Source organism: Mesoplodon bidens, assembly GCF_964165515.1.
Source record: "Mesoplodon bidens genome assembly, chromosome: 8".
Classification (NCBI taxonomy): domain Eukaryota; kingdom Metazoa; phylum Chordata; class Mammalia; order Artiodactyla; family Ziphiidae; genus Mesoplodon; species Mesoplodon bidens.
The window spans coordinates 14,699,946-14,726,785 of record NC_138165.1 but is presented as its reverse complement, the minus strand read 5'-3'; the positions used below and the strand labels follow the sequence as shown (position 1 = coordinate 14,726,785).

General features: G+C 46.1%; 1 protein-coding gene across 3 annotated transcripts in view; it reads left to right on the top strand.

Moving 5' to 3' along the window:
* The window catches only part of CYFIP1 (cytoplasmic FMR1 interacting protein 1), a 92,295-nt gene that overhangs the window by 35,371 nt on the left and 30,084 nt on the right, over window positions 1–26,840 (top strand). For 2 of the 3 annotated variants that reach the window (XM_081243212.1, XM_081243213.1), the window contains exons 9-21: window positions 393–497; window positions 3,085–3,176; window positions 5,724–5,841; window positions 9,956–10,078; window positions 10,949–11,074; window positions 17,508–17,674; window positions 19,030–19,177; window positions 20,345–20,498; window positions 21,438–21,594; window positions 23,300–23,396; window positions 25,165–25,241; window positions 25,351–25,459; window positions 26,594–26,713. In XM_081243212.1, coding sequence (XP_081099338.1) covers window positions 393–497; window positions 3,085–3,176; window positions 5,724–5,841; window positions 9,956–10,078; window positions 10,949–11,074; window positions 17,508–17,674; window positions 19,030–19,177; window positions 20,345–20,498; window positions 21,438–21,594; window positions 23,300–23,396; window positions 25,165–25,241; window positions 25,351–25,459; window positions 26,594–26,713 — 1,593 coding nt within the window. The remainder of the gene's footprint in view (window positions 1–392; window positions 498–3,084; window positions 3,177–5,723; window positions 5,842–9,955; window positions 10,079–10,948; window positions 11,075–17,507; window positions 17,675–19,029; window positions 19,178–20,344; window positions 20,499–21,437; window positions 21,595–23,299; window positions 23,397–25,164; window positions 25,242–25,350; window positions 25,460–26,593; window positions 26,714–26,840) is intronic. The other variant, XM_081243214.1, reaches the window with a different exon arrangement.

Sequence of the window (26,840 nt, the reverse complement as noted above, 5' to 3'; positions counted from 1 at the left end):
GGTTCCTAGCGGGGTTATTGGGGGTGGTGGTGAATGAAATAGGTGAGATTAAGAGTTATAGACTTCCAGCTACAAAATAAATGAGTCACTAGGATGAAATGTACTCCATTGGAAATATAGTCATTAATATTGTAATATCTTTGCATGGTGACAGATGGTAACTAGACTTATCGTAGTGATCATTTTTTAATGTGTAGAAATATCAAATCACTATGTTGTGTTCCTGGAACTAACATAGTGTTGTAGGTCAACTATACTTAAATTTTTTTAAAAAGGGCTTTTTGAAAGAAGAATGAATTGTCATTTCTAAGTTATGAACTGTAGCAGTATAAGTGTTTATGGGTAATTAGACTTGCAGGTCTGAGCTTTATGTGCAATTTTGTGATTTGCAGGTCATGGGGTTTGGTCTGTACTTGATGGATGGGAGTGTCAGCAACATTTATAAACTAGATGCCAAGAAAAGAATAAACTTATCCAAAATCGACAAGTACTTCAAGGTGAGTTACAGTTTCTAGGTAAACCTTTTTATTGAAGTGTATGCAGTTTGAGCTTTAGGAGGTCAACCTCTGTGGCTTTGTTCTGTGCTGGGAAATGCAGCGGTGGCAGGTGGGTGGGTAAGTGGAGGTAGACTGTCTCCTACCCTGTACCGGATTTGCCTGGGTTGGAACCTTGTCTAACAGGATGGTGCCACGTGTACTCTTTTGTGTCTGGCTGTCCCCATTCACTTTGTTTGTCAGATCATCCCTGTGGGAGCCTGCAGCTGTAGTTTTTACATTTTCATTGTGGTGTAGCGCTGCATTTTATGACTAAACTGCAATTTATTTATCCATTCTGTCGTGATGAACGTGAGATTGTTTCTGGATTTTGGCTTGTCCGAACAGTGCTGCTCTGATTCGTGCACATCTATGCACATTTCTGTTGGGTGAATACCCCGTAGTGGATTGGGTATTCATCCAATAGAATGAACATTTTCAGTGTAGTAGATACAGCCTCACAACTCTCCCACATGGCTGTGCTGACTTGCATCACCACCAGCGGTGATTCTACATCATGGCCATCACTTGGCTCTGTCATTTTTTGGGGAGGAGGGAGGCTTCCTGAAGGGTGTGTATGTATGTCCTTGTGATTTTATTGGCTACTGTTTCCTTGTGGTTTACTTGATGTTTCCCTGATGGCTTTTCACGATATTATTAGTTTTTTTTTTTTTTCTTTTTTGCGGTACGCGGGCCTCTCACTGTTGTGGCCTCTCCCCGTTGCGGAGCACAGGCTCCGGACGCGCAGGCTCAGCAGCCATGGCTCACGGGCCCAGCCGCTCCGTGGCATGTGGGCTCTTCCCGGACCGGGGCACGAACCCGTGTCCCCTGCATCGGCAGGCGGACTCTCAACCACTGCGCCACCAGGGGAGCCCGATATTATTAGTCTTTTGTGTGTTCTCTTTGTGAAGTGTCCTTTCAAGTCTCTCATTCTTTTTTTCCCCTGTTGATTTGTAGTTATTTATGTATTCTGGGTATGTGTCCTTCGTCAGTTACACATGTTCTAAAATACATGCATTTCCCCTATGTGGCTCTTTTTTTTCACTTTCTTGAAGAGTCTTTGGTGAACTGAGGTTCTTAATTTTAATGTGGTCCAATATATCAATCTTTGATGTCCACTTTAAGAAATCTTTGATAAAGCAGGCTCTCGAGAAGTTTCTTTTGTGATACCTTCTAGAAGCATCACCATTTCTTTTCCATCTAGATCTGTAATGCCCCTGGAAGTGGCCATGTGTATGCTGTGAGGTAGGGGCTTGACATTTTTGGATTTTTTTTTCCTGTTATAGATATCCAGTTGACTCTGTCCAATTATTGCAAAGACCGTTTCCCCTCCATTGCTCTGAGGAGTCACCTGTGTCATAAAGCAGGTGTCTGTATGTGTGTGACTCTGCCTTAAGTTCTCTGCTGTGCCCCACTGGTGTGCACCTGTGCTCCAGGGCCATGCTGCCTTTAGTTGCTGTAGGTTTCCAGCAGGTCTACTTACCAGTCTTCAAGTTATGTTCTTCACAATTGTCTTGAGTATTGTCCCTCCATCTCTTGAAATACGTTTTAGAATTGACTTGCTGATTTATACATACACACAGAAAACCCATAAACCATTTTTCCTCTTGGAATATTGTTTGGGATTCCGTTGAATCTATAGATCAATTTAGGGAGAATTGATATATATATATATATTTTTTTAATAAATTTTATTTATTTTTGGCTGCGTTGGGTCTTCATTGCTGCGTGCAGGCTTTCTCTAGTTGTGGTAAGCAGGGGTTACTCTTCGTTGCGGTGAGCGGGCTTCTCACTGCGGTGGCTTCTCTTGTTGTGGAGCACAGGCTCTAGGCACACAGTGGCTTCTCTTGTTGTGGAGCACAGGCTCTAGGCACACAGGCTTCAGTAGCTGTGGCACGCGGGCTTAATAGTTGTGGCGCATAGGCTTAGTTGCTCCGCGGCATGTGGGATCTTCCCGGACCAGGGATTGAACCCGTGTCCCCTGCATTGGCAGGCAGATTCTTAACCACTGTGCCACCAGGGAAGTCCCAGAATTGATATTTTTAAAATACCGTGTCTTCCAATATACATGAACCTAATGTATTTCTGTATTCCCTTAGAATTTTAAAAATGTCTCTAGAATTCTTGGTATTGTTTTTGTCTAAAAGTCTTGCACATATTTTGTTAGATTTAATAATATATACTTTTTATTTATTTTTCGATGCTATTGTAATCTTTTTCTCTTTCGATTTTTGTTTTCTAATAGTTCCTAGTATATAGGAACTGGGAAACAGTTGATTTTTTTTTTTTTAATGACCATGGATCTAGCAACAAGGTAGGTTAATTTTAATATTTGAATTGGTTTTATGAGAGTTGGTTTTTAACTTTTATTTGGTTCTTCTTAAAGTGAACGTAGCAGTTGTTCACAACTTTTTTGCAGTAAGTGATTTGCAGAGATAGCATTCAACCCACAGTAATTATTAGCATTATTCATTCTTCTTGTGATTGTATTTGGTGACTAAACATATTTAATGACCCTGGTTTTTTTTTTTTTATTATTCTTTGAATACAGCAGCTCCAGGTGGTTCCGCTGTTCGGGGACATGCAAATAGAACTGGCAAGATATATCAAGACCAGCGCCCACTATGAGGAAAATAAATCTCGGTAGGCAGAGCGAGCTGTCCAGTTAGAGCATTCTGCAGTGTTCTCACTGTGCTTCCTAACACTCCACTTACCTATCCAGAGATGCCACCTTTGACATTTTCAACCACGTGGAACTGAATGCGTGATATGGTAGCCTTTTCCATGAGTGGATGTTTACATTTAAATTCATTTACAAATGCAATTTATTTCCTTAGTGGGACAACCACATTTCAAATATTTAATAGTTAGGGTCTACTGTTTTGGTCAGTACAGATACAGAACTTTTCCATCATCCCAAAGAGTTCTGTTAGTGCTGGCCACAAGTACGGAAGTATAACCAAATGCTCTGGGTGCTTATAAAAGCTTAACAGCAGCCTGCTGGGGAGCGGCTGGATATTCACGTGTAACTTACAGAGTATACAGAGCTATCACCCAAGGGCCCAACCAGGCCAGGCCCAAGGTCTCTGTGGTTGAGAATGGTCTTTACAGTTTTAAAGAGTTTTTTTAAGATGATGCCTCTATGGCTGATGTGTGACAGAGACTGTGTAGCCCCCAAATCCTAAAGCATTTGCTTTCTGGACCTGTCCTGAGAAAGATGGCCAATCCCTGTCATAAAGCATCTGCAGCTCACAGTTAGAAATGATAATAAATACACAGTACTTTTTATTGTAGCTTCCACATAGGAAGTTTCATAGGATGCTTTAGTTGACTTTTGCCAAACACGTGGTCTCCATTCAGCCATGGTTTTGAAAAATACAGTTGCACCTCAATCTGGCTACTCAAAGGTAAACAGTCTTTTTCTGTGAAGACCAAATTGTAAACACGTTAGGCCTTTCTGGCCACGTGTGTCACATACTCTTTTTTGTTGTTGTTGTTTTTGTTTGTTTGCGGTACACGGGCCTCTCACCGCTGCGGCCTCTCCCGTTGCGGAGCATGGGCTCTGGACGCGCAGGCTCAGCGGCCATGGCTCACGGGCCCAGCCGCTCCACGGCATGTGGGATCTTCCCGGACCGGGGCACGAACCTATGTCCCCTGCTGCATCGACAGGCGGACTCTCAACCACTGCGCCACCAGGGAAGCCTGTTGTTGTTGTTTTTTAAACGACTCTTTAAAACTGTAAAAACCATTTTGTATGGCTCTATGGCCATGCAAAAGGTGGTCGCGTTGGGCCCACGTTGTATGTAGTTTGCCAGCCTCTGTGCCAGCTTGTTTCCTAACACGTCTGCCATTAAATCTGATATGTAATCACCTTCCTGTAAATTACATTCACTAATCTCTCTTCACTTCAGCATCCACTTGAGCTCTGATTTGGGGGGTGTGCTGATTTCCATGGTAGAAATGGAAATGCCTGAGTTTACGTTAACAATGCACAACTCACCTCCTATCCTAACAAACACAGTCAGATCCAGATCATACGTAATTGTAAAACCAGTAAGAGGATCAGGGAACAAGGAGTTTTGCATACTTTCTTTATTTTTAATATGATCTGTTGTAAGTCGATGGCCATTATTACCAGTTAGATGTTGTGTTTCACAGCCACCCAGGCAGGTACCTGAGCATGCAGCAATCAGCTCTAAGAGCTCAGCCCAATGGCGTAGCACCTTTGGCCACAGGGGGTGGGCACAGAGTGGGCAGATGTTGGCATCGGGCTCTGGGCTCCTTGCCTCTCCTGAGGTGGACATGCTGTCTGGGGCCTGCAGAGGAGGCCAGTGTGTTTAAGGTGGACCCTGGCAGAGGGCCTGGGCCTTGTGTGCTGACTGCACACTCAGGGAGGTGCCTTTGCACATGCCGTCATCACATAATCCTGTAGCAAAATCAGAAAGTTAAAAAGTGGTGCTGCTTGAGATAGTGTTCTGATCACCTTGAAGACTGGTAATCTGAATCCTTTCCTTCTAGCAAAGGGGACCAACTTGTTAAAACATGGTGTGAGTTGGTGCTAAGTGCGAGGGAACCGAGGGAACCGCTCTGAGCCCAAAGCAAGGCCCATGCTTTCTGCCCAAGAAGTCCAGCAGATTTAATTCTTGATACACGTTTTTCCACCACATGGACTGTATCCGTTTGCAGCTGAAATGGTGTGTTGTGTACATAGTTAGCTCTAGCAACACTGTCTAATTCCCAAGTCCTGTCAGTTTCAACTCTCTCATTAAGGATAACTTTTGTCCCTGAGTCCTTGGCTGACTTGTTTTGTACTACAGCTATGTTTTCCTATGTGAGTAATAAGGAGATATTAGTTCCTGCCTACTCTGCAGTAATCTGTCAAGGGGCCCTGCAAGGGTGTTGCAGCGTCCTGAATTCAGCAACACCTCTCAGCTTTGTGGAAAGTAGTTTGCCGATTAAGGAGAAGTTACGGTTCCTTTTCCAGAATACAGACACGAGAAGGTAGGACGCAGCCCTGACACAGGGCGACGAGGCAGGCCTGGCTCTGTTTCCGTGCGGAGAATTCCACGTTTCCTCTGCATCTCTACCTCTTGGCTGCAGCGGGGCTCCCGGGGTGGTGGGTGGGCCTGCTGAGCATGTGCCCTCAGCCAGTCGCCTGTCAGGTAACGCGTGCTTCCCCTTTGCCACCAGATGGACGTGCACGTCCTCCAGCAGCAGCCCGCAGTACAACATCTGCGAGCAGATGGTACAGATCCGGGAGGACCACATGCGCTTCATCTCGGAGCTGGCGCGCTACAGCAACAGCGAGGTGAGTGGCCTCTGCCTGCAAAGCACACCCTGGGACACGGGGTCTGGTGTGGCCCTTGTATTCTCTGCACCCAAATGCTACCACTGATCGCTTTGAGAAACACAGTTTAGCACCGCGTGCTTAAAAAGCACTGATGATCATGGATGAGGCAGGCAAATATAATGGAGTTTGTCTGGATCTGTTCAGCTGTACAAAAAAGCATCTTCTGTTTTCAGAAAAACGTTAACACGGGGCTGAGGCCTGAGGTGAGACCATGAATTAAGTGCATTTCCTAGTGTAGTTCCATGGTTCCAAGCTGCTAGGAGAGGGGTGGGGAGAGTGGAGGACGTCATGAACAGAAGGGGTGGTTCTGACCTGCGCCCCTTTCGTGTCTAGAGGGAGAAAGTGCAGGAGCCTCCGAGTCGGTGGGCAGATGCGTCGAGTGCCCAGAGGAGACCTGGACTTGGGTGTTGGAGGAAGTGGGATCTCTTCGGCCGTGGGCCTTGTTAATTCCTTCCAGCTTTGCAGCTGGGCTGTCTGTGTCCTTGCTTGGGCCGGTCACGTTCCCCACACCTGCCCCAAGCCTGGCTCCATGCCAGTGCTGCTCGCGCGTGGGGTGGGTGGGACAGGGGTCTGAGCAAGGGGGAGCAGCGGCTGGAGTGTCGTTTCTCACATCTTAGTCGACCGGGCACCGAGGTCAGGGTCAGAGCGGTGGTCAGTGGTGTGGGCGCTGCAGATGGTCTAGAGGGACCCGGGGACTTGGGGCCACGTACGCAGGTCTGGTTTTTGAGATCGCGGTACCTCGGGGTTCTCAGGAGACCCATTACATTTGGGGGCCACAATCTGCTGGTCCTGCTCATTGCAGGACAATGAGCGCTCCATCCCTCACCCCCCAGCACTTGTCATCGTGTAACCAAAATGACTGAAAGACAGCCCAAAGGCTTGGGGCACGTCGCCTCCTTGCAGACCCCAGGTGGGCACCCCTCTGCGGAGGCCAGGGCAGCCCGAAGAGTAGAGGTGGGGGCCAGTCCCCAGGACTTCATGATTTAGTTGTAAACTGAGTTCATGAGACGTTCTCAAACAACACAGGGAGCTGGTTTCTACCTTTCCAGGTAGGAGCACTTGACAGCGTGCGTGGTTCCTGTGTGCCATCTGGTGTCTGCTGTCCTGCCTTTATAATCAGATGATGGTTTTTTTTTTCTTTTAAAAGGGCGTATGTGTGTGTGTGTGTGTGTGTGTGTGTTTTAAAGAAAATATTGGGGGTAGGAGTTTATTAATTAATTAATTTATTGTTGCTGTGTTGGGTCTTCGTTTCTGTGCGAGGGCTTTCTCTAGTTGCAGCGAGCGGGGTCCACTCTTCATCGCGGTGCGCGGGCCTCTCACTATCGTGGCCTCTCTTGTTGCGGAGCACAGGCTCCAGACGCACAGGCTCAGTAGTTGTGGCTCATGGGCCCAGTTGCTCCACGGCATGTGGGATCTTCCCAGACCAGGGCTCGAACCCGTGTCCCCTGCATTAGCAGGCAGATTCTCAACCACTTTGCCACCAGGGAAGCCCATAGATGATGGTATTAATAAGAGAAAAGAGATCCACCTTTGAAAGCTTTGCACAGTTTATTTTTAAACAGATTTATGAAGACATAATCCACATACCAGACAATTCTCTGATTTAAATTATACAGTTCAAAGGTTTTTAGTCCATTTCTGAACATTTTTATCATCTCCCAGAGCAACTCTGCACCCATAGCAGTCACTCCCCATTCCCCTTCCTTCTGGCGCGTGGCAATCTACTTTCTATCTATGGATTTGCCTACTGGACATTTTATATAAATGGAATCATAATATGTGCTCCTTGGTGACTGGCTTTTTTCCTTTGACATAGTATTTTCAAGATTCATCCATGTTATAGCATGTATCAATAATTTTATGGCTTATTTATAATATTTATAATAATTTTATGGCCGAATAACACTCCACTGCTTGGACACCCACATTTTGTTAGTTTGTTCATCTGCTGTTGACTGATGAACAGTGGGTTACAAATAACGCTACTGTGAACATCCACGTCCAAGTGTTGTGTGGACATAAGGTTTCATTTCTCTTGGGTAGCTATCTAGGAATGGAATTGCTCAGTCATACGGCACCTCTGTGTTGAACATTTTGAGGAACTGCCAGGCTGTTTTCAAGGTGGTTGCACTATGTTACACCCACCAGCAGTCTGTGAGTGTCTGATGTCCCCACATCCTTCTCAGCACTTGTTGCTGTCTGGTTTTTTTGATTCTGGCCATCCTAGTGAATGCGAAGTGGTATCTGGTTGTGGTTTGGATTTGCATTTCCTTAATGACTAATGAAACTGAGTATCTTTTCATAGGCTCATTGGTCAATTTTTAAAAATGTCTCTTGAAGTCATTTGCCCATTTTTAAGTTGGGTTATTTACCTTTTTGTTTCACTGTAGAGTTGTGTGAGTTCTTATATTCTGTCCCTTATCTGTTCTGTGATTTTCAAATATTTTCTCCTGTGTCTTTTTGCTGTTTTGATGGTATCCTTTGAAGCGCAATTTTTTGTGATGTGGTCCAATTTTATCTATTTTTTCTTTGGTTGTTTGTGCTTTTGGTCATAATGAAGAAACCATTACCTAACCCAAGTCACAAAGATTTACCCCTTGTTTTCTTCTAAGAGATTTGTAGTTTTAGCTCTTATATTTAGATCTATGATCCATTTTAAGTTACTTTTTTTTTTTTTTTTTTGCGGTGCGCGGGCCTCTCGTTGTTGTGGCCTCTCCCGTTGCGGAGCACAGGCTCCGGACGCACACGCTCAACGGCCATAGCTCACGGGCCCAGCCGCTCCGCAGCATGTGGGATCTTCCCGGACCGGGGCACGAACCCACGTCCCCCGCATCAGCAGGTGGACTCTCAACCACTGCGCCACCAGAGAAGCCCTTCAGATTTATTTTGCAGTTAATTTTGTCCTTAGGTTTCTTCCTCTAGGGATGTTACATCAAATCGTTATTTTTCAAAGTCACTGAAGTGGTTTGTTTTGTGTTGGTCTCAGCCTACAGATAGTGATGCCTGGACCTGTACTCCTCTTGGCAGTCCCCACAGACACCCCACCTCCAGCCCACACCAGAACCAGTGTTGTGGCTGGACTGGCCCTTGTGGTCCTCACGATTGCAACATACCCTCCGCAGTGACCATCAGGGAACTTTGAGAAAAACTAGTTTGATTACTCACAGGTCCGAGAGGGTACACAGCACACCCAGAGCCCCAAAGCGAGGTCATAGGTAGAGAGGGAGGGAGCACAGACCTGGGGCTCTGCCTTTGTCAGGGCTGAGGGTGGGGTGCCTAGGGTTTCACGGGTTCACTGTTGGTGAATTTAAAACATAAGAGCAGGGATGAAGGTGTGGGAGGGGAAAAGCCCAGTTGGCAGTTATCTAGGTCACCATGGGCTTTCTACAAGGGAAACTTCATGGGTGGGCTGGCTCTTTATCTACTTGGGTAGCTGGCAATATGTTTATTCAAGATGGATGTCTTTGAAATGGATGCCTTGGCAACCAAAATCTTAATGTTAGGCACTTAACAGTACATGGTTCCTCTGTGTGGTCACGATGCCAATTCAGTCCTACACAGTTCAGTTCATTTTGCGTTTGAGTTTGGGGGATTGCTTTTTCCCCCTAATTTAATTTTATATCATAATGTATAAACTGTTTATGTGGTTCTAAAGTCAGATCTATCAGAGGAGGTATGTTCAGAGAAGTCTGCCTTCCTCTCTACCCTCTGCTTTCCTGGCCTGTAGATAAACATTCTTAAATCTAAGTTTTCATTATCTGATATAAGCACATACACATGTGAGCACGTTTTCCTTTATCAGCTAAGTTAGAAACACGCTGTGCGCATGTTTCAGGAAGGACCGGGTCTGCAGACCCCTCCAGCGCAGGCTGTGGCGGCCTTTCTCTGTGTTTTGAGCTACGTGTGCCCATCATGTAGGCTCTGCAGTTGCTCTGCCTTTTGATGCACTGAAGAGTCTTGTGCTCATATCATTTTCTACTTTGTGAGTGTACATTTGGGGTAGGCTTCTGGATTGGGTTTCATAGGTGGTTTCCTGGACGTTTGTGACTTCTTGATGCTCTGTCTTCTCTAGGTGGTCACAGGCTCGGGCCGCCAGGAGGCTCAAAAGACGGATGCTGAGTACCGGAAGCTCTTCGACCTGGCGCTGCAGGGCTTGCAGCTGCTGTCCCAGTGGAGTGCTCACGTGATGGAAGTGGTGGGCGCTCTCACTTTTATTTGGAAATGCACCCCCTAGTTGGTTAGAAGTGCTTTTCTTCCCAAACTTGACTAAATTATATTTTTTCTGCATTAACTTTGGTCTTTGGATTGAGAACAAATTGGCTTTTTATCTTTGGCACTAGAAATAGGAGTATATATTAATTTAAATGTTTCTAAGACGGCTCAATGTACATTTCATTTACATATATTACAAATAAAGGGCCTTATCTTTTAAAACATATTGATAGAATTAAATTTGTATTGTTATGATGAGTTTTAATTCTCATTTTTTTTAAACAGCACTCTCTGTGTATTTCTAGCCATCAGTTTCTTTTGTTTAGGATTAGTTAAGTGGTTTCTGATGCATAGAAAGATTTGGATACCCATAAGTCACAGAGGATTTTCCCTTTTGTTGTTTATTTTGCTCAGATAAGGATTATTTTATTTGGATGGGTACCTGATTGTTTGAAAGGCTGATTCTTTTAGAAATGGTGATGAAACGCTTATAGTCTTAGATATTCCACATAAAATATCCAGGCCTTTTTACCTGGTGTATTTCTTAAGTTTCTGATGTATTACTTGAACCTGAAGTCACATTGCCAGAATATTTTGCAGTTTTATGGAGATGGACTATGTGTGCGCGTGTGTGGTGTCTGTGTGTGTGTGTGCACGTGTAGTGTGCGTGTGCCCATGTGTGCATGTATAGTATGCATGTGTGTGTGAGCACACGTGCCGCTGTGTGACTTTCAGACTCGGTGAACAATAGAAGGCTGACCTTTGGTAGCTTTGGTGATGGTCCTGTGCGTCAGACCAGCAGTTAAGCATTTCGCATTCAGTGTGCTATCTCCCCTCTTTTTGACCACACCAGTATTCATGGAAACTTGTGCACCCAACGGACAAGTACTCCAACAAGGACTGCCCTGACAACGCCGAAGAGTACGAGCGTGCCACCCGCTACAACTACACCAGCGAGGAAAAGTTCGCCCTGGTGGAGGTGTGCTGTGTCTGCTTTCTCTCCCTTCTTTGACTCTGGCCTGAAACTGTCTTCCCTTTACAAAGCGAAGGCAAAAACATGAATGAACTGCTTATTTGATGTCATTGTATCTGTGTAGGGCGGCCCTTTGCATCTGTCACAGTTGTCAAAACAGAGAGTAACGTAGGTTGTGGGTTCCCGGTCTCTGCGTGGACACTCCTCTGGGGCATCAGGGTATGTTCTGAGTGAGAGCCTGGGAGCTGCAGCAGCTTCTTATTGCCACACACCAGAGGAGTGAGCCAGGACCTGGGTGTCTGAGGGAGAAGAGCCCCTTTCACAGCTGTGTGGTCCCCAGCTCTGCACTGTCATTAGGACCCTTTGGATGAATAGTTCTTTTTTTTTTTTTTTTTTTTAATCTTTTTTCCTTCTTTGCGGTACGCGGGTCCCCCACCGCCGTGGCCTCTCCCGCTGCGGAGCACAGGCTCTGGACGCGCAGGCTCATGGCTCACGGGCCCAGCCGCTCCGCGGCAAGTGGGATCCTCCCGGACCGGGGCACGAACCCACGCCCCCTGCATCGGCAGGTGGACTCTCAACCACTGCGCCACCAGGGAAGCCCGGATGAGTAGTTCTTAATTGCTCTGCCATCCAGTGTTTGGATGTAGATTTTGTAGCTGTACGTTTCCTGCCTTATTTAAGGAATCTTTGCATACCCCAAGGTCATGAAGATAGTCTCCTACATTGTCTTCTGGATGTCTTATTCTGCTTTCACATTTGGATCTGAAATGTCCCCACCAACCCCGCCAACTGCTCTTCTTGCTGCCTCTGTTGTGAGTCAGGTGACCACACCTGGGCAGGTGTGTTTCTGCTCAAGTTCTAATCCATTGGTCAGTTTGTCTATAACACCCCTCTGTGTTAATTACAATAGTTAATCGTGTGTCTGATAAAGCAGGTCTTTTTGTCTTCAAGAGTTCCTTAGCTATTCTGGCTCTTTGTATTTTCATAAACATTTTAGAATCATCTTTCCACATCCCAGTGAAACCTGTCAGAATTTTTAATGAGGATTTGAATAAACCTATAGATCATTTTAGGAAGAATTGACAAATTTATAAAATTAAGTCTTTTATGAATCTGGTATGTCCGTCCATTTGTTAAGATTCTCTAAGATCTCTTTTCATCTGTAAAACTTTTGCACATCTTTTGTGGGCTTTATTTCTAGGTGTTTGATATTTGATGGTGTATTTTAATTTTTTTCTAAATGTCTATCACTGATGTTTAAAATCAAAATTATTTTTTGTATTTTCCTTGTATCTACCAACTTGTCTAAACTCACTTATTAATTGTAATAAATTACCCATATATTCTTTTGGATTTTCGACTTATATAATCATATCATCTGGAAATGATGACAGTTTTATTTCTCCCCCTTCTATTTTTTTTTTTTTAATCACACTGGGTAGGATCCCTACTCATTAAGTAGAAGGAGGTTCCAGGCATCTTTGTCTTGTTTCTCATCTCAAAGGGAAAGCTTTCAACATCTCACCATATGATATATTTGCTATAGGTTCCTTATAGCCACCCTTCCTCAGATCAGAAAAGTGGCCTTCTATTCCTTGTTTGCTAAGACATTTTATCATGGATTTTATATTAGTTTTATAAAACACTTCTGCATCCGTTGAGATAGTTTTATGACTTTTTTATTCCATTAATGTGGTAGATTTACACTGATAGGATTTTTTGGATCCGGTTTGATGTTAAGCTAGCCTTGCATTCCTGGTTTAAACTCAACTTGATCATGATATATTACCCTCTGTATATACTGCTGGCTATAAGTTGTTAATATTTTGATTTGGATTTTTGCATCAAGGCTCATGAGTAAGAGTGGCTTTTGATAATACTTTTTTCTTTCAGTGTTTCATTTTAGAATACTTTTAGATTTACAGAAAAATTGCAAAGGTAGTACAGTGAATTCCCATATATCCCACACCCATTTTCACTTATTACTAACATCTTACATTAGTATTGTTACATTCTTAATAAGCTAGTATTAATATATTATTATTAGCTAAAGCCCTTGCTTTATTCATATTTCCTCACTTTTCTATAACATTCTTCCTCTGATCCAGGATCCTACATCACATATAGTCATCATGTGTCCTTTGGCTCTTCTAGGTCACGACAGTATCTCAGACTTTCCTTGTTTGTGATGACCTTGACGTTTTTGAGGAGTGCTAGTCAGGTGTTTTTAGAATGTCCCTCCATTGGAATTTATCTGATGTTTTTTTCCGGATTAGACTGGGGTTATAGCTTTTGCGAAGGAGGACCATAGTGCTGTTTTCATCACCTCACATCAGAGGTCCATGCTGTCACTGTGGTTCATCAGTGCTGGTGTTGCCCTTGGTCACCTGGCTGAGGTTACCCACACAGACCATCGCCCCCTTTCATAGGGCGCTTTTGGGGAGGAAGTCACTGTGCTTAGCCCACACCTGAGGAGTGGGTAACATTCCTTTTTTTTATAACCTTCCACTCTAGTTTTTGGATGCTGGCTTTGTAAAATGGCTCACGGCACTTCCTTCTTTTCTGTTGTCTGTAGTGGTTTGTGTGAGATGTTATTTTTTTCCTTAAATGTTTTCTAGCATTTATTGGTGAAGCTTTTCCTTTATGGGATGGTTTTTGAAACTTTCAGTGTCTTTTCTGTATGTAGGGGTATTCAGATCTTCTGTTTCTTCTTGTATCAGTTTTGGTAAGTTGTATTTTCAAAGGTTTTCTAAGAATCTTTCTAAATTTTCTAATTGTTGACACAGTTTTTTATAGTAAGTTCTCATCTTATTGGTAACAGCTCTTTCCCCCACATACAGTACAGTTCACTCATTTAAAGTGTAAAATCCAGTGCTTCGGGGGTACCTATTCACAGAATTATGCAATCACAATCAAATTTGGAACATTTTTGTCTCCTCAAAAAGGAACCCGGTAGTAGTCACCCCCCACCCCCATTCTCCCCTTTCTTCATCCCGCGGCAGCTACCCGTCTACCGTCTGACTCTGTAGATTTGGTTATTCTGGGCATTTCGTACAATACGTGGCTGTGATTGTCTTCGTTCCCTTAACATAATATTTTCAAGGTTCACACGTGTGTCAGTATTTCGTTCTTTTCATTGCCAAGTCATATTCCATTGTATGTATGTATCACATTTTATTTATCCATATTAGCTGATGGATACTTGGATTGTTTTCGTTTTTCACTTTTGAGTAATGCTGCTGTGAACTTTTGTGTATAGATTTTTGTGTGGACTTGTTTTTGTTCCTTCTGGTGATACACCTAGGAGTAGAATTGCTGGGTCATACGGTATCTCTGTGTTTAACATTTTGAGAAGCTACCAGATGGTTTGCACAGTGATAGCAGTACTTTACATTCCTACCAGCAGTGCTAGAGGGTCCCACTTTCTCTAACTCCTTGCCAACCCCTGATATCTGTCCTTTGATTCCAGCTATCCTACTAGATAGGAAGTAATGTCTCATTCTGGTTTTGATTTGCATTTTTATAACAACTAATGCTGTTGAGCATATTGTCTGTGCTTATTGATAGTTTGTATATCTTTGGAGAAATGTCTGTTCGGATCCTTTGCCCATTTTTTAATTGAATTAGTTGTCTTTTTATTATTGCGTTCTCTGTATATTCTAGATACCAGTTCTTATCAGACCTATGATTTGCAGTATTTTCTCCCATTAACTTTTTACTTTCTTCATGGGGGTCTTTTGAAGCATAAAAGTCTTTAATTTTGATAAAGTTCAGTTTTTCAATTTTTCCTTTGGTTACTTGTGCTTTTGGTGTCATATCATAAGAAATCACTGCCTAACCTGTCACAAAGATTTATTCCTATGTTTTGCCTCATATATTTGAGGTGTGATCCACTTTGAGTTAATTTTTTTATGGTGTGAGGTAAGGTGTTCTGCCAGGAGTGCCCAAGACCACCCTCAGGCTAGATTTGCTAGAGGGACTCACAGGACTAAGTAGCTGTTCTATTCAAGGTTATGATTTATTACAGCAAAAGGACACAGATTAAAATCAGCAAAGGGAGAAGACACCTGGGTGAAGTCCAGGAGAAACCAGGTGCAAATTCCAGTGTCCCCCTCCTATTGGAGCTGCAGGGGATGTGCTTAATTCTCCTGGCAGTGATGGGTGATAACAGATGCAAAGTGTTGCCAACCAGGGAAGCTCACCTGAGCCTTGGTGTCCAGGAATTTTATTGAGGGTCAGTAATGTAGGCAGGTAGCACATGCACGATTGACCTCAGCTACTCAGACTCCAGATCCAGAGCAAAAACAGCTGTTTGCTATAAATCACATTGTTAGCATACAATATCTGGTGAAACTGCTATTGCAATGGCCCAAAGCCTCAGACACACAGACATTCTTCAGGCTGAGTATTCCAGTGGCTCAGAGTCAGTTCCTAGGAGCCAACCAAGGGCCAGACCTTTCCTGGGAATGTGCAGGGTTTGGTCATCCCAGGCTTGCTGAGATGACCCTTTCCTACACAGGAGTCCAGCTTCATTCTTTTGCATGTGGATATTCAGTTGTACCAATACTATTTGTTGAAAAGATAATATTAACCCATTGAATTATTTTCACACCCTTCTTGAAAATCAATTGACTGTGAATGTGAGGGTTTATTTCTGGACTTTTAATTCTATTCCACTGATCTGTATGTTTATCCTATTCCAGTATAGTCTCATAATCTCTTAATATTTGTAAATCGTGTGGTATTGTCCCCTCTTTATTTGTAATGCTTGTAATTCATGCCTTATCTGTTTTTTTTTTCTTGATCAGTCTTGCTGAACATTTGTTTGTTTGTTTATAAAACAGCTTTATCTTAGTTGATCACCCTCTATTATATGCTTGTTTCCTGTTTCATTAATTTTTGCTTTTAGATATTCCTTTCCCTCTACTTTTGGAGGAGGTTATTTTGTTTTATCTTTTTATAAATTAGTGATCAGTATTAGGTTATTATTATCTTTAGGCTTTTTTGTTTTCTAATATATGCATCCAAAGTTCCAAATTTACCTTTCAGCACACCTTTTCCTACATCCCATAAGTTTGAATATATAGTAATTTCATTTTATTCAGATTGCTGTGAATTTGAATTCAATTCAGCTTCAGTTGGAGAATTTGCTTTTTTAAATAGAAAATTTCCCTTTTTTTTCTCATTAGAAGAGCAACCCAGATTCATCATATAAATCCTCAAAGCAAACAGAGAAAACACACATGTGAAATGAGGACAGGATCATGTCTCTGATGCCATCACAAAAAAGAACTTTAAGCAGTTCAGTGCATTTTCTTCTGACCTTTTTATGCATATTAATTCACTGTGCCATTATTGTTTAACACAGGGGTCCCCAACCCCCGGGCCACACAGCAGGAGGTGAGCGGCAGGCGAGCGAGTGAAGCTTCACCTGTATTTACAGCCGCTCCCCATCGCTCGCATTACCGCCTGAGCTCCGCTTCCTGTCAGATCAGCGGCGGCATTAGACTCTCATAGGAGCGCAGACCCTACCGTCAGCTGCGCATGTGAGGGACCTAGGTTGCGCGCTCCTCATGAGAGTCTATTGCCTGGTGATCTGAGGTGGAGCCGAGGCGGTGATGCTGGCGCTGGGGAGTGGCTGCAAATACAGATGATCAGTAGCGGAGAGGTTTGACTGCACAGAGACCATCATAAATCAGTTGCTTGCAGACTCATAGCAAAACCCTATCAGTGAGTGGCAAGTGACAATGAAGCTGCATCTTACAGAGTAGCCTGGACATAAGCAGCACACTTCGGGTGTCACTGTCTCCCATCACCCCCATATGGGACCATCTAGTCGCAGGGAAACAAGCTCAGGGCTCCCACTGATTCTGCATTATGGTGAGTTGTATAATTATTTCATTATACAGTACAATGTAATAGTAATAGAAATAAAGAGCACAATAAATGTAATGCACTTGAATCATCCCAAAACCTTCCCCCCCACCCCATCCTCAGAAAAATTGTTTTCCACGACACCGGTCCCTGGTGCCAAAAAGGTTGGGGACTGCTGGTTTAACAGATGGGATTTGGGTTACAAGCTTGTAACTTCTTTTTTCCTGTCCAGATAATAACAAATTTGCTTTCCTGACTCTTTTTCTGTTTTGTTGAAGTCTTTCACAGAGAGGTGCACCCTAATGCATTCAGAAGTATTTTAACTCAGTTACCAAATGCCCATGTTGGCTCCAGGCCAAGCACATCTGTCTCTGCCCTCGAGGCACTCATGGTCTGATGGGGTCAGACCTAGGAACAGGGACGGCTGCAGGTGCAGAGCAGAAACACAGGAGGCCGGAGAGAGGCCCTGTGCTTGGGGGAGGCAGTCTCCTGGCATGTGTCAGACCCATGGAGCTCAGCTGTGACCCTCCAGCACACTGAAGATCATGTGTCCGTGCCCCTGCAGGTGATCGCCATGATCAAAGGCTTGCAGGTGCTGATGGGCAGGATGGAGAGCGTGTTCAACCATGCCATCCGCCACACTGTCTACGCTGCGCTGCAGGACTTCTCCCAGGTCACCCTCAGGGAGCCGCTCAGGCAGGCCATCAAGAAGAAGAAGAACGTCATCCAGAGGTCAGCCCTGCTGCACGCACTCCCTGCACAGTCACCCAGAACTGAAGGATCAGCTTAGGTTTGAACAGCTGTAGAGTTACATTTTCATAAAGTGCATTTATATTCAACCTCCAGGCACCCTTTTGGTGAATTTCCTCTAAATGTAATGCAGTGGGTCCAATTATTAACCTGAGCAACCCACAGTAAATCAACTACAGAAGGTCTAGGCAGTCTGGAGACCCAGGGACAAGGGTGTGCTTATCTGGGGCCTGGGAGTGTCTCAAAATCTGTCTGGCAATTCTGTTCACCAGGCCTGTAGGGACACACAACCCAGAATCTCATCTCCCATTTCTTCAGTATCTTTGCTTACGTTCCTTCTCGCCTGTCTTACAAATGAGTCAAAAACTATTGCATTGGCCAAAAAGTTTGTTCAGGTTTTTCCGTAAGAGGTTACAGAAAAACCCGAATGAACTTTTCGGGCAACCCAGTACACACATATTGCAGAGTTCCTGTAGCAATCTTGAGCTAGTTTTCTATGAATGTTTAGCCTTTTAGATAAAGTTTTCTTTCAGAGACATTTATGTAAAATGAAGCTCACAGGGGCTCACACATGTACTGATTTCATTTTGTTGCTTTGTGGTTGATATAATTGTCACCTGGTATGGTATGACTTCAGCATTAATAAGATCTTACACCGTGAGGTTTCCCAGTTTTGTTCTCTCTCCTGGAGGGCTTAGTAAAGGTTTTCATATTTTCAGGAGTGCCTCGGTTTTGCTCACGCTTACTGTGATGGAGCCTCCCCACGTGGGAAATGTGCAGCGTAGTCTTAGAGTAACTCTGGATTTAGCTAGAGCTTTCCCCGTGAGGTGATTAGGATGGGCGTGTGGGTGTGGCGTCTGCCCTGAGGGTGGCGCTGTAGAGGACTCCGAATGGTGGAGCCCTGTTGGGAGTGGGGCATCCCGATGTCCAAGTGAGTTGGGGACGCGGGCAGAGTCCCCAGTATTGTGCTGGTGACTTCAAGTTAGAAAATGGGCTGACTCGCAGGGAGGTTGAGTTTCAGCTCTGGGTGACGTCTGGGGTCTGTCCTCTTGATGCCCTGGGTACGTCTCAGTGTTCAGGAAATAAAACATCATGTCTGGGCTAACTGATGCAAAATGCAACTACATTAGATCTTCTGAGGGTAGTAATGTCCTCAAGAAAACGATCTATTTTTAACGTTTCACGTTGAACTGGTCCATTACCACGTCTCCCCCGCTGCCCCCGGAGGGATTCATGGGTGAGAGTTGTCTGTGTGAGAGGCGAAGCGCTGCTGTGACTGTGAAAGTGCCGAGCGTGTCAGCACTGCATCTGCCCTGACAGCTTGACGGGCGGTTTAGTGTCCTACAGGCCATCAGGAAGACCGTGTGTGACTGGGAGACGGGGCACGAGCCCTTCAACGACCCGGCCCTGAGGGGCGAGAAGGACCCCAAGAGTGGCTTTGATATTAAAGTGCCGCGGCGCGCCGTGGGACCCTCTAGCACCCAGGTTCTTGTTCCCCGATCCCCTGTCTCTCTCCCGGTTCCCCTGAGTGGGCTGACCCTGAGCTGGGGGGTGGTAGGGGGGCTGGGAGTGCAATGACCTCGCCGCTGTCTGCTTGGGCAGGTCAAGTACTGCCCGTATCTTTTTTGCTCCTTTATTCCTCACCCAAGTGAATCTGGGGTGCAGACACCCTGTGATTCTTGGGTTTGGTTATTTGCATGCAGAACTTTATTTGATTGCATCAACTCCTATCCCAAAAATGTGGGTGAAAGTCTGTGTGTCTGTATTTATGCTCTGTTGCCTGGTGGGTGTTTAAATGTATGGTTATAATTTTTACGTTGGCTCTGAAAATGATCATTCCTAAAGATAAAATGTTTGGAAATTTAAAAACATAGCTTCGGCGTGTCTGTGGTCTTCAGCTACCACCGCTGCACCCTCTCCTGGCATACTCAGCTCCCTCCTGCCCCCAGGCAGCTTTTCTGTGACCCTCATACCTGATTTACTCTGCCCTCTGGCTTTTCCCCTCCTGTTTTGGGACTTTGTACTTCTTACTCATCATCTCTGTGTTGGGGGCTTCTAGAACCGCTTCTGTCAGTCTTTCAGAGAATTACCAGCAGAGCCTGTTGCTGGCTCTGTATGAAACCTCTGGGGTCCCTGGGAGGAAGTCACTGCTGCCCAGGGAGGGAGGGTGCTGTCCGGGGTCTGTCCGTCCCCTGTCTGCCAGTGCGCAGGCGCCCTCCTCACTCGTCCGCGTGTCTATTCCTGCCCTGTGCTGCGTGTCACTAACGCTGTCTCCGCTCTCCCGTCTGTCCGTGTCTAGCTCTACCTGGTGCGCACCATGGCGGAGTCCTTGAGCTCCGCTGAGCTGCTCAGGCAGCTCAAGTCTGTGGGCACGGAAAGGCTCTTACATGTGGTTAACGCGTTTCTGAGGCAGTCCTACACCTATCCGCCTCTGTTAACCTTTGGTGGTAAGACATTATTTGTTTTTCTTGTTGGTATTTATGGCCCGAGGCGAACGGTTCTGCTCCAAGTTCTTTGTCCCAAGCAGCAGCGACTTGGCCTCGTGGATGGGCGCCGCCACAGGGCAGTCCCTCTCGTGGTTTATCTGCGTTTGTCGTAACTAATGTGCCATGTATATTTTCTCCCCCACAAATGTTTCCTTGGATAATGCAGCTTTACATGGTGAGAACCATGCTAGAGTCCCTCATTGCAGACAAAAGTGGTTCCAAGAAAACCTTGAGAAGTAGCCTCGAGGGCCCCACCATATTGGACATAGAAAAATTTCATCGCGAGTCATTCTTCTACACCCACTTGATAAATTTCAGTGGTAAGAGCTACTGCTGACCAGTGTCCGGCCCAGCATGTTCTAACACCACTAACACCGTCTAGAACGCTTCCGTCTGCCTGGTCGCCCCTGCTGTGGTCCCTTCACGCACCCAGGCAGTGACACAAGTTGCAGCCCTCGTGACATTCCCTCACCTGTTGCTTTAAATGCACGGCCGGCTGGGGGTCCCCTCCATGTGGCATGGCCCTTAGAAGGATGAGGCCTGTGGGCCCGGGGCTGGCCCAGTGACCTGGACGCCAAGTCTTTGTAACCTGAATTGGGTCAGCAACCCAGGCCAATGTGACTGTCACCTGGCTCGAGACGCAGGTGGTGATAAATATCAGAAGCCACCCACGACTGCAATGTGTGGAAGGTGGCAGGTGACCTGACGTGCACAGCCCGTCCCAGGGTGACCGGGGCACGTGTGGATGCCCTTTGTCATCGTGGAGCCGCCCACGTTTATTTCTGCGCTGCAGCCATTATTCGGGGTGGGAGGCCTCTATCTTGGCTGCAAGTGCTGCAGGTTTAGAGTAATAGTAAGGCTTTTGTTTTTCTCTTCATAAAAGGATGGAAACATTTTTTTTTCTATTTTGCATTAGATAGACCTGCACCAAGTGTGCCTCTAATGCTGTGTCTGTATCCCGTATAAAATAAATCCCACCAGAAGGCACGCAGTGTTGACCAGCTCCCGTTGGTGGGCGGTGGTGTCCGTGCTGGGCCCGTGGGGCTGGACGCTGACTCTGCTCTGTTTGTGAGTGAGAATCAGCACGTCCAGGTGGCTTTGCCTGTGGCTACACTGTGCAAGGCACACGTGACCCCTCCCTGCTCACGTGCACTGTCCGCAGCTCAGGGCTGAGAGCCTGGCACGCGCCCCCTGGCATTGTCCTGTGCAGTCTTCTCTGCTTGCGGAATATTAACGTGGTGTTATTTGAATTCCTTAAGAGACGCTCCAGCAGTGCTGTGACCTTTCGCAGCTGTGGTTCCGAGAGTTCTTCCTGGAGCTGACCATGGGCAGGAGGATCCAGTTCCCCATCGAGATGTCCATGCCCTGGATCCTGACCGACCACATCCTGGAGACCAAGGAAGCGTCGATGATGGAGTGAGTGTCCTGGAAGCCTGTCGCAGCTTCCTGTCTGTGTGATTGAGGCCCTTGGTGGCATTTGGGAGCCGGGAGGTGGGGGAGGGGTGACTGTTCTCAGCACTTCATTTGAGGTCGTAATTCTTTTTTTTTTTTTTTAATTTATTTATTTTTGGCTACGTTGGGTCTCCGTCGCTGTGGGCGGGCTTTCTCTAGTTGTGACAAGCGGGGTCTACTCTTCTGTGCAGTGCGGTGGCTTCTCTTGTTGCGGAGCTCAGGCTTTAGGCACATGGGCTTCAGTAGTTGTGGCTTGCGGGCTCAGTAGTTGTGGCTCGTGGGCTCAGTAGTTGTGGCTCGTGGGCTCTAGAGCGCAGGCTCAGTAGTTGCGGCACACGGGCTTAGTTGCTCTGTGGCATGTGGGATCTTCCTGGACCAGGGATCGAACCCACGTCCCCTGCATTGGCAGGCGGATTCTTAACCACTGCGCCACCAGGGAAGTCCCTGAAGCTGTAATTCTTGGGGTGAGACTTCAGACATCAGTCAATACAAGGAACAGGTGTCTTGGCTTCAGGCTGAAATCCAGAGCTGGGGCGGTAGAGCTAACTAAGTCCACTGTGTCCAGGTGCGGTTTGAGGCCCGGGAGCTTGGCAAGGGGAGAGGTGGCCTGGCATGTAGCGTGTGGCATGGCCTCCGACTCAGATGGATTGGGGAGAGGAAATGTCCATTGAACATCTTTGTTTAGAGTTTGAAGCTCAGGGTGAGGGCAGGGGGTCAGAGATTTTGAAAATATGAAGTCCGTGGAGGGAAAGTAATAGCAAGCAGGGTGTCGTGTAGAGAGCAGATGGGGGCCCTGCCTGGTGGGTCCTCCCGCCGCCGTCCTTCCCTTTGCACGTCAGGAGGGCGGCCTTCCCTCACTCTGCAGCAGCCGTGGTGTCTGTTCCATAAGGTTAGCGGCCTTGATGAGCGTGTGTGCGCCTCTAGGGCCACACTGGGCCCTCTGCTTACGTGCCTCAAGCCCTCAGAGGGACCTTACTTCTGGAGACCGTTGGCTACCACCCTTTGTCCAGGGAGAGAGGGGCTTTGGCCACACCAGGCGTGCTCATGGTCAGCTCTGGGGCTCAGGACCTTTGTATGTTTTTCTTTTTAAGTCGAACAGTTTGTTCTTAAAAATAAGAAAATGACTCATTCTTGTGGTTATTAAAAATACTGCAGAGTGGGGTAAAATTTTTTTGTGTGTGTGGTACGCGGGCCTCTCACTGTTGTGGCCTCTCCCGCTGCGGAGCACAGGCTCTGGACGCGCAGGCTCAGCGGCCATGGCTCACGGGCCCAGCCGCTCTGCGGCATGTGGGATCTTCCCGGACCAGGGCATGAACCCGTGTCCCCTGCATCGGCAGGCGGACTCTCAACCACTGCGCCACCGGGGAAGCCCCAGGGTGAAAATCTTTGAAACATGATAATTGAGAAGATGAAGTTGCAGGAGGCCCTCGTGGACCCACCAGGCGCCCTGGGCGTGGCTGAGCCAGGCATGTCCTGCCCAGGGTCTGGCCAGCTTGCTGGGGCCTCTGTTAGGGCCCTCACAGAAGCCGAGTTTGGCATTTGAAGTAAGAGATGGTTTTTCCTCATGAGAGAGGAAGACAGTGAGGGTTACGTCTCCCGTGGGGGGCAGGGTGTGGGAGCCGAGCAGCCTCGTGAGGGCGGCTGGCCTGACCTCTCTCCCGCTCTGCAGGTACGTCCTCTACTCGCTGGACCTGTATAACGACAGCGCCCACTATGCCCTCACCAGGTTCAACAAGCAGTTTCTCTATGACGAAATCGAGGCAGAGGTGAGGACCCAGGCACTTTGAATAGACTTTAAAAAATTTCCTTTTTCCTCTGAATGTTAGAGGGAACAGCCTTTCTTTTTAATACAAGGAGGTTCAAACAATGGAATGAACTTTGAAATAAACATTTTGGGATGAACCCTTCTATCTGCACTTTTTTCTGTGCATCCACACAGGATAATCGGGGTCTTAAAACATCAGCTGTTGGGGGACATCCTTTTCACGTGACTGCATGTCATGAACACTGCATAGCTTGTCTGTTTCTTCCATGAACACAGCCTAGAGCAGGGGCATCGTACAGAAGAGACGCACTGAACCAACCTCTAGTTAACTTCTCTAGTTTTAGCTTTTTATGTTTAATGATAAATAATGCTTTGATGAACTTCCTTGCACGTATCGTTTTAGTTGTATTGGATTATTCTTGAGGACAAATTCCTACAGGTGGAATTGTTAAGTCTGTGTACATGCAGCTAAGGAGAAAAATCTTATTTTCTAGCTCAAGATGTAAGAGAATTTAACCTCAGCAGATGACATTATACATCTGGGTCTCCTTCCCCACATCCTCACAAAAAACACAGGCTTCTTTGGGGAGATGTCGGGGGCTCCCGGGTGAGGCAGGGTGGGCTGGGGACAGAGACCCGTGGGTCCCGGGGCAGCGCCGCTCTGAGCACAGGGCGTCCTCATCACAGTTCCGGGGGGTCTGTGCTAGCCCCATTTGCAAGTGAGGATACAGTTTTGAGGGTAAAGTCATAGACTGTGTCCACCCTGCAACTCTGACCGACTTTGGGAGCCCAGAGGAGGCCACGGGCAGCGGCGCTTGGGACATAGAGCCTGGAGTCAGGAGCTGCCCCAGATGCAGCGCACGAGAGCCCCTGGGAGCACGTGGAGAACAGAGACTTTCTTATATTCCATTGTATTTAAGAGAACTGGAGCATTTTTCTCCATCAGTAAGCAAGGTTCTGCCATAATTTTCAGTGGTGGTGTGGTGGTCACTCCTGGCCCCACTGAAACGGACTTAATCTGCTATTGTTGGACAGTAAAGATGTTTCTGTTTTCTCGTAAGAGCGTTTTTTAGTTGCCTTAACAAAGGGTTGGGGTTGTGTTTTGTTTTTTATTCAATCCCCAGAACTTACTTATTTTATACCTGGAAGTTTGTACCTTTTGACCCCTTTCACCCAGTTCTCCCAGGCTCCACCTCTGCAACCACCAATCTGTTCTTTGTATTTATGGGTTTGTTTTTGGTTTTTTTTAGATTCCACATATAAGTGACATCATGCAGTATTTATCTTATTTCACTTAGCATAGCACCCTCAAGGTCCATCTGTGTTGTCGAAAATGACAGGGTTTCCTTCTCTTTTATGGCTGAGTAATATTGCATTTGTGTGTGTGTGTGTGTGTACGTGTACATACCTTCTTTATCCATTTATCCATCAGTGGACACTTAGGTTGTTTCCATGTCTTGGCTATTGTGCTGCAGTGAACCCTGGGGTACAGATATCATTTTGACTTAGTGTTTCCATTTAAATACCTAGAAGTGGAATTGCTGGATCAAAAAAAATTTTTTTTAAGTTCTGTTATTTGATCTTGGTTTAGGGAAGCTTTTTTTGTGGTGGGGGTTGCCATACCACATAGCTTGGGGGATCTTAGTTCCCCGATCAGGCATTGAACCCGGGCCTTTGACAATGAAAGTGCAGAGTCCTTACCACTGGGCCACCAGGGAATTCCCTAGGGAAGCAAAATTTAATGCACGCTTTTCTTTCCTTTCCTTTAGGTGAATCTCTGCTTTGACCAATTTGTTTATAAGCTGGCCGACCAGATATTTGCATATTATAAGGTTATGGCAGGAAGGTGAGTATGTGTTTGTAATTTGGGTACAAAAATCTTGGGCAACTTGATCTGACATTTCCATTAAAATTCACAGCACGTGAGAAATTGTCCTCTCTTCCTTCCATGCTAGTTTGCTTCTTGATAAACGGTTACGATCAGAATGCAAGAATCAAGGTGCAACGATCCATCTCCCACCATCTAATCGCTATGAGACGCTGCTCAAGCAGAGGCACGTGCAGGTGAGCCAGGCCCTTCCTGGGCACAGTGAGGCATGGAGCCGGCAGTGGAAATAGTGGGGTTTTCTTAGAGCTCCTCAGGTTTTAATAGATGTCAGTATGTATGTGGCTGTGGGACCATCCATGTAAAGAGCTGAGGTTTTTTTTTTTTTTTTTTTTTGCGGTACACGGGCCTCTCACTGCTGTGGCCTTTCCCGTTGCGGAGCACAGGCTCCGGACGCGCAGGCTCAGCGGCCATGGCTCACGGGCCCAGCCGCTCCGCAGCATGTGGGATCTTCCTAGACTGGGGCACGAACCCATGTCCCCTGCATCGGCAGGCGGACTCTCAACCACTGCGCCACCAGGGAAGGCCCAGAGCTGAGGTTTTAAAGATAAGCAGTTTCTCTTGGATAACCTGACACACAAGGGAAGGCTGCCCTGCGCACCTCCCAGGAGGCCTGGTCCAAGCACAGTTCCTCTCAAGACAGAGCTTAAAAGAAAGAAGATGTGGCCTCTAGTCAGCTCAGAGTGGTGGGGAGGAACTGCTTCTTGGCCCGCACAAAGAGTAATAATACAGTGCTTGTTTTTTTTTTGTTTCTTTAAAAATAACACATATACATCACCAAAAGGAAAATACAGAAAACTGTAGGGAAATCTCATGTAATTCTATCTACAAATAACCACCATTCACATCTTGGGACATCTTCACCAGGGTTTTGCCTGTATTTTTATGTTATGGAAATGATACTGAGGTACGCACATGTTGTTAGGGCTCTGCAGTAGAGATGGAGTCGTTTTCTCTTACTCATCCTGGTGACACGGTGAGGGTAAGGCACACGCAGGCCGCTCCATGCTGGGAGGTGGCCCTGAACCCGTAACAAGGGGTACGCTAAGTGCCAGACCCAGGCTCTCCAGGATCTCTGGGGAGGCTTGGGGTTTCTGTCTGTGATGTAAGTGTAAGTACACTATAAAAGTCCTTTTACAGCTTTGACTTGCAGAATTTCAGCTCTAGGAAAGTAGGGTATTTGATCATACTGTCATCTGAATTTTGTACATTATTTGTCTGTCTTGTCTTTTGGAATCGGTTCCCTGGGATAGATCCATATTCTCTTGCTTATTTGTTTTTTGTTGTTCATGCTTTGCACTCTCTGTGCCCAGCTCCTGGGCAGGTCCATAGACCTGAATCGTCTGATTACTCAGCGCGTCTCCACCGCCATGTACAAATCCCTGGAGCTGGCGATTGGGCGATTTGAGAGTGAAGACCTGACATCAATAGTTGTAAGTGCTCACTTTTTTCTCAGGCTCAGCAGGTTTGGGGGATTGGAGCTACTTCTACTTGTGTCATTATTGATAACTTGACCTGATGGTAGGTTCATTTTTTGCATAGAACTCAAAAGGTGTGCAC